This window comes from Hetaerina americana, unplaced genomic scaffold, assembly GCF_022747635.1.
Source record: "Hetaerina americana unplaced genomic scaffold, ioHetAmer1.1.p SCAF_7, whole genome shotgun sequence".
NCBI lineage: Eukaryota > Metazoa > Arthropoda > Insecta > Odonata > Calopterygidae > Hetaerina > Hetaerina americana.
Genome location: NW_027287316.1, coordinates 28,446,450 through 28,458,875, shown reverse-complemented (window position 1 = coordinate 28,458,875; position 12,426 = coordinate 28,446,450). Strand labels below are relative to the sequence as shown.

Sequence of the window (12,426 nt, the reverse complement as noted above, 5' to 3'; positions counted from 1 at the left end):
GTCGAAGCCTGGGTCGTGTATGGAATAATAGTAGTCAATAATTTCATTTCAATTGATAATTAATATTTCAGATTTCAAGTTAGTTTTACCTTACTTTCAAATGGAGGAAAATAATGCAACCTGTTCTACATCACCTATCCACTATGATGGTATCTTTTTAAGTTTAAATAATAATCTGTCAGATGGATAACTGGGATTATTTTATTTCATTACTGATTTTTGGGATAAATTGTATTTCATTATGGATTTCAAAGATGGGTATTGAAAAACATCTTTAAGAAATCATAGGCATTTTATTTACATTTACATATTAAAATAACACTCAGAAGTCCACACATACTGTATTTTTACCAATCTAAAGCAATAAATAATATTGATATACTCAATCAGAATTATCTTATTTCCCTGTGTTCTTTTACAAACTCGGCCAAATCAATGCACTCGAATAGAGGAAATGTTTCACATAAGTGTTCATGGGATATATATTTAGGCTTTCATGGTAAATATACCTGGGATAGTTAAAGAGGCAGAAAAGTACAAATTATTACACACTGAGTGCTGATTAACAAGTGTTCAATCAATTCCACCTGGATAAAATTTGAGTCTGAATGCAGACATAAAATTTTATAAATGTATGTATATATATTTATATATATATATGTATTTTGCATATGCTACAACTTCTCATTTCTACATTTTTATTGGTCACATTAAACTCGAGCTTAATGGCAATCAATGTTTCTTATATCACACCAAAAGAAACATTACACATAGGTAAACAATACAACCAAATCTATATTAACTGTTTATACACATTACTTATTGTTCTTTTCGTACATAATTATTATTCTTTTATTAAATATATATATGTATTATGGGGGACATAAGCTTACACAATAATAGTCAGTGCCATTCAATCATTCAAGTTTTTATCCCAAACAAAAATTCCCAACAGTTTTGTATAAAGACATGCACAGCACTTTATGGCCATGTACACAATCTGGTGGGTCCCTTATAATATGGGGAACATGCCCTTCAATATGGAGATGCGTGTGTATGGGCGTATTATAATAAAACCAATCAATTTTGATTTCCTATATGAAACTGATGGACTCTCATGCATCTTGCTGATAAAATATATGTCAATTAATTGATTGCTTACCACAGGGCTTTAGCAGTATTGAAGCATGATAGTAGTTACCATTATCTGGATCATTAAATAATAAAGACATTGAACATAATGAAATATTTAGAGGAGGCTGGTTGTAGAGCACGATCTCAAACACTGTCCTCATGTTCTGATTGTAAAAATTTTGGCTTTGTGTAGATACTTGGCTTAAAGGCAAGACAATCAATGAACTTACTGGAAGGATCACCATGGGTCCCATTAATGTTTTTGAATTGTATAGGTACACTTGGGAAAAACTAGAACTGCACCATGTCCTGACTTCAGTGGAATAGTCCTGTTTTGAACGATTTTGGTTTGTTTCCTGCAGCTCCCCTGGTATAACCAGGCTATTTCATTAACACAAACTGTGATATAGATGTATTATTTTTTTTAATAGTTTTTACTTTGAACCAGAAGGCAAACTGACATTGGCTGATGAAAGGGATTTAAAAAAAAGGAGGCCATAAAGACCAATAAATCTGAGTTTGTTAATTTGAAACAGCCAAAATCAAAACTTGGTGGATAAAGTTCAGTTTTTGGAATCAGAACTCAGGTTGGTTAACTGTGGTTACATTGCTGGATATTCCTTTCATATTTGTTATGGCTTGCCATTTATTGACCAACGGATCTTCCACTCTACCTTCGGGGAAAAGACAACAAATTTGAAGTCTGAATGTTGGCTACATTTGCAGTTCAAAGAGGGCCAAAACGTTACAAATTAAGCATGATGAGAATGAGCGAATTTTGAGGCAGACATCATCATCCCTTGAAAGTGCAAATCATGGTCTAGTAATAAAGGAGGAAAGACTTAGGATTTTATCATGCGAGTTTGAAGAAGTGAAATCTACAAATTATCGACAGGAAGCTGCTTTCTCTTCGCAGGGAGAAATGTTTTTGCAGACTGAGACAAATTTGAAGAATTTTCAGGAAGAATGTATTCAACTCAGGGAAAAAGTTAAGACATATGAGGTGCAGCATATAGCTATGCACAATAAAGTGATGTAACTTGAGGTAAACTAATTTTACTCCATTGTCTAATGTGGAACTTTTATATCGCCTTTTTGAATAGTCCATAACATTCATGAATAATCCCTTAGTGTTTTAACAGATATATATATATATATATATATATATATATATATATATATATATATATATATATATATATATATACACACACATATATATACATATATATACATATATATACATATATATACATATATATATATATATATATATATATACACACATATATATACATATATATACATATATATATATATATATATATATATATATATATATATATATACATATATATATATATATACATATATATATATATATATATATATATATATATATATATATTAATATATATATATATATATATATATATATATATATATATATATATATACATATATATATATATATATATAAAATTAAGCTTATCCCACTTAACGCTGCATTTCCTGCTATTTGCTACCTTGAAAAAGCAGCTGCCTTTGCTTCACAGGCAGAAATACTCTTGCCCATACTGAAAACCTTCCATGTGTCATAGATTGCAGCAGGCCAACTACTTGGGAGGACCAACCAAACATAAAAATAATGTCATTGGTAGCCCTTCTTACTGTTCACTTATTATGTAAAATCTTTCAAAATATCAGGTCGGCTTTTTATAAAAGAGAAAATATGCATAACATTTGTTTTTTTTAAATGCAGTAACCTCAAAATTTTAATTAAAAATCAATGCAATACCCAGGTCAAAAACACATCTAGTATTTCTTTTTATTACCCTTTGGAACTCACTGGTGATTGATACCTTAAGATGGCTTAGTTACTGATCGGAAAGGCAATGAAAAAACTGCCAAAATTCTCAAGATCATTTCAAATCACCACAATGATTAAACCAGTGGGATTAATGAATGTACCTAATTAAGTGTAAGATGAATGTATAATACAAAAATACTCAAAAAAGGCACTTTGATATTCTAACTATCATATATATCATAATTCCAGAAAATCACTATTTTCATGACATTTTTTTTTACAGATTTCTCTTCCAAAAATCTTAGTTTGGTGAAAATTGGTGTTCATGCTAAACTGTTAAGAAATATATTCTGAAATATCCATCACATTTAGTTTGTGTGCAAACTCAGTTAAATTCATGAATATAAATGATAATGGTCAGCATTCAGAGGATATTTCATAATGATCACCAGCTTTATTTCCATTAAAATCATTTTAAGGTAACTCTCAATTCATGGGAATCAAGAGCCCATCAAAATGATTATTATCATACATCTAACTTTAAAGAGCATTCGTGAAATTTTATCTTGAAAACCATTTGAGCACTCAACAACTAAACATCACTTCTGATAAATATTGCTAATTCTCAGGCAGAATTCAGCAAAATGAACAACTACACACTCGGATACACCACCTTGTTTCCTTATCTCAGTGATACCCTTTATCCACTGGGAGTAGTTTCAAACATTGATCCCCAAATTTCTCAGCATGGCAATTCAATAATCACCCTATTAGGCTCACTTTTTTGTTTTCATAATGTGACAAATTTTTCACTATTACATAGGTAACACCATCATTTTATCTTTATTTTATCAAGTTGACAACATATTTGCTGCACTTAAATATATATATATATATATTAATTTCATTGTGAAATTGTTAAATTTCTAAAAAGCTACAATATTCCAGTATTGTCCTTAATATTTACATGCCAAGCGACGCTTTCAGGACAAAAAAAAACTTTAAAAAATCTTGAAAGGATCATGATTTAAATTCAACAGCCATTTCAATGAAGGCTTCCAAATTAAAAAAATCTGAAAATCTCAGCATGGTACAACAGCACAGAACAGTCATATCTGTGTAATTTCCCATTTAATTTATAAAATGGCTTCCAGTTAAAATAAAAGCTTGAAAATTTGCCTACCTAATGATTAAAATATTATAGCAGTCAAGTAACAAATACCACATGTCTTTAACAAGCATACTGGACTTTCAGAGGCACACTTAACATGTCAGATATTTGTGGCAGCATTATAGAAGAAGGTACCTACATGATGACATTCTGCTCAATATCACTGATATGTTTACTAATGACCTACTGGACAAATATTAGTAGGCATGAATTAACATAGGTTTTCTTTTTTTCTTACATTATAGTATTATGTCAGTATCTTCTCATGTAGACAGAAAAAGTAGACAGTTTAGTTTAGGAGATGCATATGCTTATGCTTTAAAATATACATTCCTGCAATCCAAAAGTAGAGTTCCTTTGCATATTCAAGCCTGTACATTTTCACACTATTGAAAATGTCATATGAGAACTTGATATTACCCATTTTACCGATTTGAAAGCTCACCAGGGCTAATCAGAGATGTCACTATTATGTATTTTGCAGAAGTCAAGTTTAGTTAAAAGTCTATTTAAATAATGCAGTGTAGTATGCGGTTATACTGTACTCTGTAAAAATAAAAGTTACTGCCATTGAGATGTTTTTGAAAATAGAACATAGCAAAATTTCATGTTCCTCAGATTAATTTGATCCATAGTCACATTATAATACAATGCACCTTGCCGACGTTACATATAAAAAGTATTCACCAATTTGCATTGCACCAAAAGACAATTCAAAACCACAAATTGCCAGTGGAAAAAAAATTATAGTTTCCTCAAATCAAATTATTCATTCATGTCATGGAGAATGTTCCATCAGTTGGCATGTAACTGTGTGATATGATTTGTAAGGGAAGAACTGCTTAGAATCAGGAAAACCTGGACTTACAAACTTTTCATATCACCACTGTTTATTTTTGGTTACTTTCCTTCTAATTTATATATGCATACATGATTAAAGGGCCATGTAAAATGTGGGCCTTACCATCACTTACTCACTTTCTCATTAGAGCACATGTAGGTTTTCACAGTTTTTGAACTTGGAGTCCTCTTTACCAAAGAGCCATGTGAAAACTTGACGAGCCTTCATACTGGCTCGAACCACACCTCGGCTCTTGTACCAATGAGATCCGCCACCATCACCCGCACCTTTGTTTTTAAACTGCTCATTCTTCAGGCGTATCTGACTCAGGATTCCTACTAGCAATTCATCCACATTGTGATTGATCCCAACAGATATTTCAATGAACTTGGCACGATAAGTGCAGGCAAGACATTTTCCATCTGTGCAAAGAGAAAAATATTTTGCTTAGGATTCTGATAATATGGCTTAAAGTGTATTCATGCACTAAATATTTTTATTGAATTCAAAAATATTTCATATAAATAAACATATGAAACTATCTTGAACATTTGAGCTTGAATAATAAAGACAGTATTTGAAGAAATGAACTGCCTTTTAATATTGAACCTAGGAGTTTCTGAGGTCCCAATCGAACACAATTATGCCATGAAAAAGTATGCTGCGTATATGACATGATATATCCTTTGGAGAAGAAACAAGATGCACACAAATTGTCTTCAATATTTTGGATTCAAGCGTGATAATGTGGAAAGTATACATGATCGATTTGTGACAAACAATACATCTAATAAATTTGAAACTCCAATAGCCGTAAACAGTTTTAAACTGTTGTAAACTGTTTACGGCTATTGGAGTTTCAAATTTATTATATACTACTAGCCGTAAGAGCTCATTTCTATCAATAAACAATACATCTACCCCACAAGCTGCCACAAGGGAGTGTGGCCGGGGGGCGTTAGGTCATTACCTGTAAAAGGGAACAAAACCACATGCAAAAACAACACATCCATGCAAAACTATACCCACATTGGCATATACATTCATGCAAAAAATCCTTTCATTTTACACACATGCAAATACATATACTATCATCTAACAAACAATTGCACCTTAGGATGCAGTAAAAAAATTATCCACAATCTATGAGTTTATTTATCATCTCCAGTCGACTAAAATTTAATATTGAAACCTAGGTTTCGATATTAATATTTAGCCACCTGAAGATGATAAAGTAACATCAAAACATAGGATTAAATATATCTTATTAACATTTGAATGTTGCACTATTATTTGCTAGGAATCAAAAAATTTGTCTTCCATAGTGTAGTTAAGTATGGATGATAAATATAGCATCGAATAATACCTCCATAAATTTTTCAACTGCATCAAAGAGTGAAAATAGGAAGCAATCAAGTTAAGTTTACCTTGAGTAGAAACTGCTCTACTTCGCACCAGGTCCACCTTATTACCTACAAGGATGGCTGGGCGTGTGCGTAGGAGGTCCCAGTCTTGCAGCCGTTCTAGTTCATCTTCTGCTCTCTGGAAGCTGGCTTTGTCGATCACTGAATACATCACAACAAATGCATCTGGAGGATCTGTAGGATCTATTTCTGTCTGTTGGAAGAGATGAAATAGAATACTATGACATTCAATATCCAACTCTTCAAGCACACACCTGATTAAATTTTAAGTGGGTGTTTCTTGTTCCATGGGTCTAGTTTAGCAAACAGAAATCATTGATTTACTCTAAATCAATTGCTGAGATAACTATTGTGTGCAATCTTACATTTAAAAGTCGAGTATTTGTTATTAAAATGCACTTTTGCCAAGTTGATGGCAAACAACTGCTCATCAAGATGAAAATCAATGACTAAGTAATTGAGGGCAACTTCAATTTGTGGTAAATTTGTCTCAATGATAAAAGTTAGCTGTGCACAAAATTCCACAAAATTCACTGTGTCATTTCAATAGTGCTTACATCCCATAATAACTTTTATGATTGATTTCATGTGTGTGATTGATAACATTAATGCCTGAAGATAAATAATATTTTGTATTTGAAAATGATACATTTGCATTGAAATGCAGAGCACGCAATAAATTCTGTGGAAAATGACAACCAAATGTTATCATTATCAATGGCTATGCTGAATTATAATGAAAAATTATCAATTTATCTAATTAATGTTAATGGTTGATTGAGCACCAAATTTGAAATTAAAAATATATTTGCCCAAAAATGTATGTGTACTTATAATTATTATTTACTTATTTTTAAATCATGAGAGAATGGAAGAAATTCTCACAAAATATAGATATTTTTTATTCTCAATTTCAAAATTCAAGAATGCAATCATTAATCTAAATGATTCAATTTAATAGATGTTTTGTTTCCATGTACCTTGCCTTTTTCAGTGTATTTTTGAAACAACATTGTATACAAAAGTGCAATGGAAGTTATATTGACATTCTCTTTTCATAATTTATTTTGCACTGCTATTTTTTATGATATACATGTAGGTAGTTACAACTGCCTTGTATTACTGACATTCGTAATGGGGAAATATTTTAAATGGTAAATAAATAAATAAAACACCATGTAAGAATTAATAGAGAGACAATACTCTTCATGCAAATTGTTTTCCAATTTCTTACCTTGGAATTTGATACATTGATGAACCAGAGTTCAGACTCCTCACCATTCAGCATTATTGAAACAGACTGTTCAGCTGGTTCATCTGAAAGTATGGAAGAAATTCAAAATTTAATACATGAAGAAGCCTAGCTTGGTGAAAAAATCAATTACTAGATAATTCCATTCTGGGTTCTTTGAATCACATAGTCACTGTAGTTTGTGCCTCGAGTATCTCTCACTGAATGTCTCATGTAAACTACTGCTATCTAAAATGAGAATAAAATTATCCATATCCAGTACTTTTCTGGCTTCAAGCATTACAACTGGTGGCAACACATCGCATGCCATTGGAGAGAAGGCAATATTTTTCATCAGCTCATATCCTCAATGCCAGCATTTCTTAGCTTTTGGTTCATGTACCCTCTGGAGTTCACAATTGACATTGTTTGTTGTGCATTTAAAAATTTATGCAATTCTTATTATTATGTACATTCATTTTAACCCTTTACCAGCTGCCCACATGCAAATTCCTTGGAAGAATACTCCTAGTTTGTGCTTTCTATTAAAAATGGGCCTCATCACTGGGGTCACAAAATGTATTAACAAGGCAATTTATTTTACATGTGGAGATTGGTCCATTAATTTCTGGTAATAAATAAAATTTTATCGGGTTCCAAGATACAGTCATGGTCACAAAAAAGAATAGGAGAAATTATATATGTATTTTTTCATTCACATGGATATAGATATTAGTAAAAGGAATACGAACCCACTTAAAAGGCAAACACAGAAATGGTAGGGAAGATGGAATAGAGCAGATCACAAGCGTAAAAATGTTTCCTTGACTGTGACTTGAACCACAGATCTTTTGACTTGCCTGGCCGATACTCTCAACCACTTGAGCCAGAGGAAACCTGGAGGTGCACCAGGACTAGGTAATTGGTGGGAGAGAGTTAAAAAGCAGGTTGGAGAGGGATGGGATTACGGTTTTGGGTTTTGAAAATAGGTCATGTTTTGCATCTAGGTTTACTACAGGCCATAGCAGTGGCTTTGGAATATGGCAGGGATTTAATGAGTTGACTGGTTGATTTTAGGAGATCTGATAAGTTAGCGAAGCATTTGGAAGTAACGCAGGGACATTTGGGAAAAAGATTGTTATTGGGGTTGTGGTTCTTGAGTATAGGGAATAAGTTTTTAGGATGGATTAGGTTTTTTAGGTAGTACAAATTGAAAGAGGATGGGTTTCTGCAGTGGAGGAAGGTTTTGTGTAAGCATATCTTTCGATTATTTAGGAGGGATGCAGGTTAACCTCGGTGGAGAAGGGAATAATGTAGGTTTGGGAGGAATAAAACCAGAGTCGGAATGATGAGATAGAAAGGGGATAAAGGGAGATGAAATCAAATGAGATCGTGGGGGTAGACCACATTCCTGCTGAACTACTAAAAGGTGTAAGAAAATGTGGGGAGATGATTCTATTTGGACTTATTCGTAGCACCTTTGTGAAAGGAATCTGGCTGGAAGGCTTTGTGAGATCAGTATTAGTTCCTATCTCAAAAAAGGTAATAACTGAATCATATGAGGACTACAGAACAATAAGTTTGATTTTCCATGCAGCAAAAGTGGTTCTCAGGATCATCAACAAAAGGATGGAGAGCAGGTCAAATGATTACTTAGGGGATGATAAGTATGCATTCAAGAAGGGGAGAGGCTCACGTGATGCCATTGCAGTAATAAGATCACTAATAGAGATGAATATATACAGGGTTCGTCCGGAAAATAAGTGTACTGACTCCTGGGCTGGGCGCGCCGCTCCAGGCGCGCCCAGCACCGCTCTGACGGGCTGCGATTGGAGAGGGGTATGTTGGCAAGCGACGCTGAAAAAGGCAGTCGGCTCTGAGCTGTGGTGTAGTGAGGAGCTCTGTTAACGCGAACCTCCACGCTCGACTCACGTCACGGAACGCGATGCCGAAGTTTTTGGAGCAGCGTTATTCCATCAAATTTGCGGTAAAGCTTGGGAAATCGTCTACCGAAACTGTCGGTATGATTAACCAGGCTTACGGGGAGTCAGCCATGTCCAGAAACATGATCTTTCGGTGGCACAAGATGTTCGTGGAGGGCAGAGAAGAGGTCGACGACGAGTCTTCGAGAGGTTCCCGATGATGCCTTCGCGGGAGCGTTCCAGGAATGGGAACGCCGCTGGAACAAGTGTATCGACTCACAAGGGTCCTATTTTGAGGAATATTAGCTTAAGATATGTAAAAGTGTAATAATTTTTTTTTCCTGAGCTCAGTACACTTATTTTCCGGACGAACCCTGTAATACAATCATAAAGTATTTGCCTGTTCTGTAGATTTTGGAAAGGCGTTTGATAAGAAAGAATTTGGCAAAACTAATGAATAAACCAAACAGTATTATATTGAAAACCGGCTTTAACGGTAGGTTATCAATAGTGATATTAATATTCTAGCCAAAACAAAGTACATCAAGAGATTCAACATAACAGTGAAAAGAATACACTAAGAAATATCAGTAAAACATCAACTAATTACAAGACGCTCCCCATTATATGCATACTCCTGATACCATCCTTGAAAAATGAAGAATGCCACCTATATTGCAACAGAACACTGTACAGTGATAAAACAATAATTAATAGCATACCAGACATTACATACAAGGGTGCTAACACAATAATAAATGAAACATTCCTAATGGACAAAGCCAATCCAAATGACCCTATTCTAACACAAAAAGAAGAATTAAAAATATCAAAACACATTCCCGTGTTCATTAAGTTGAAATATCTCTGGAAGAAAATTACATAAATTTTGTGTCAATCATGTCAGTAATAGGCAAAAATTTGATAAAATGCATCGAAGAAATAGGAATTCATCCACATGTCCACTCAAACATGTACAAAGTATTAATATTCAAAACAAACACTAAGTGGGGAAGTTCTTGATGCAAATTAGGAAAATGCGACTTGGCCGGCAATCGTCGCACGATCAGAGAAAAACCGCAATACGTGAATAATATGATTACAATAATATTTTGAAAACACCGCGGTAAGGCAGAAACATGCTTCTATAAGCAGCGTAAACATGCAGTTCTCTTTGAGATGATTTTCCCGAAGACCATATTTGTGCACCTAGATATTATGACATGGCCACCAAAATCGAGTTACGGATCGGGATGATGACGAAGACGCGTCTTCAAAGATACAAAAATGATAAGTTCCCGCTCGTCATCCCAGCCGTCTCCCATGGCGCGAATTTTCTCCCCGGCGTTTACCACCACGTATTTATCTTGGGGGTCGCGTTGGGATGTCGCTCGAAAATCGAAGAACCGCTTTCGCTATCGGACGATCTTGGGGTGACACTTGCCGCGCGTAGAAGAAGCCCCACGATCACGATCAAAGGTTTTTTTATCCGGCGATTAACTTATTGGGGGCCTGAGGAAATATCTCGGGCCAGCTTACAGGGGTTGGGGCGTGATCAAATTCGCTCAAAAAAATAGTGTCACTATCAATAAGCATAGCAATTACGCACGGGTGCGCATGAACCGACCCCCAAACCCCTTTCTCCTCGCTCCTCCCGTCACTTGTTTCCCCTCCCTTCTTTCCCACGACTCGTGTTATTACGAAAGAATCCTTTGCGTGAGGTCTTCCGCATTCGAAGAGCCACCCTCGGTTATTCTCGGCCGCACCTAATTATAGACCGAAAATTTCACTCGCCTGTGGTAATGCGACTCTTGCTCAACTGCTCACGGTTTATGGAGGGGGGATGGGGAGGGAGGGGTAGTTGTGGATGGGAGGGGGGAAGGAGGCGGGAGAGGAGCACGGATGTGGAGGGCTTGGGTTGAACTTCCGAGTGCATACTTGCGAACTCTCTCCGTCTTCCCGTCCTCCTACGCGACCCGAACCCAGACCCATGCCACTCAGTTCCCACCTTACGGGCGAATGGGATACGAAAGCTTTTCGGCGCACTCGTCACTGTTTACAAGCCACTCGGCGATTCCGTAACACGTTACGAATTCGTCGCCTCAAGACGCACAGCGCTTCGCGCACTGATCAAGGCACTTGTTCGTGAACAATTCATTACGTCACGAACCAACATTCGTGTCGATCAAAACGTTTAATTTTTTAATACTTTTTTTAAATGTTTGAGTCAGGATGCAGTGTTAAAGGACGTGGAAAATGTTCCTCTAACGCAGTGATCGACATAACATTCATTGAGGAATCGTTTTTGTTGAAACTATCCGATTCGTTAAAATTTATGAATCGATTTTTGCCGCAATGGGCTACAATAACACCGGCTGTCTCTTTCAATAGTTTCAAAACTTATGGAATGTATCGGAATTACTCAAAAAATGATTTGATTTCTTTTATTTTTGGTGCGACGTCTTTCATTTTGGGTAGAAGAACGAAGTCAAGCAACTTATTGAAATACAATTCTCAGCGGATTGACTTTTCACTCTGTAATAAACATTAGAACTAGCTGTGAAATCCATACGAAGTGACTTATTTCGCATTAACAGCTCAATTTACCGTATCGTATGCTAAACTGTATTCACATGAAATTTCGCCAAAGCAGCCCACAGCTGTTGTTATGGTATTAAAAGAACCGTTCGAATCTATGTGTGGATTTCCAGAAAAAATAAACTCAGGAAGCGATTATAGTTGCGCTGGATACGAAATTAAAACTAACCACAAGTTTGACTGTGGTAAAAAGAGATAAATTTCCTTAGTGATACCCAAAGACAAAGAACATTTTTGGCTGTATCCGAAAGGGAACGGCCTGTTCAGTGTGAGCATGTGTGGGACTTAGTTGCAG

The 12,426-nt window shown here is 35.1% G+C and overlaps 1 protein-coding gene across 1 annotated transcript in view; it reads right to left on the bottom strand.

Annotated features, from left to right (window-relative positions):
* Positions 1 to 3,378: 3,378 nt before the first annotated feature.
* The window catches only part of Rgk3 (Rad, Gem/Kir family member 3), a 117,753-nt gene continuing 108,705 nt past the window's right edge, over positions 3,379 to 12,426 (bottom strand). Inside the window, exons 2-4 of the mRNA XM_071595023.1 lie at positions 7,615 to 7,697; positions 6,384 to 6,573; positions 3,379 to 5,378 (exon numbers count right to left, since the gene is read on the bottom strand). Of these exons, the coding sequence (XP_071451124.1) occupies positions 5,101 to 5,378; positions 6,384 to 6,573; positions 7,615 to 7,697 (551 nt within the window). The 3' untranslated portion in view covers positions 3,379 to 5,100. The remainder of the gene's footprint in view (positions 5,379 to 6,383; positions 6,574 to 7,614; positions 7,698 to 12,426) is intronic.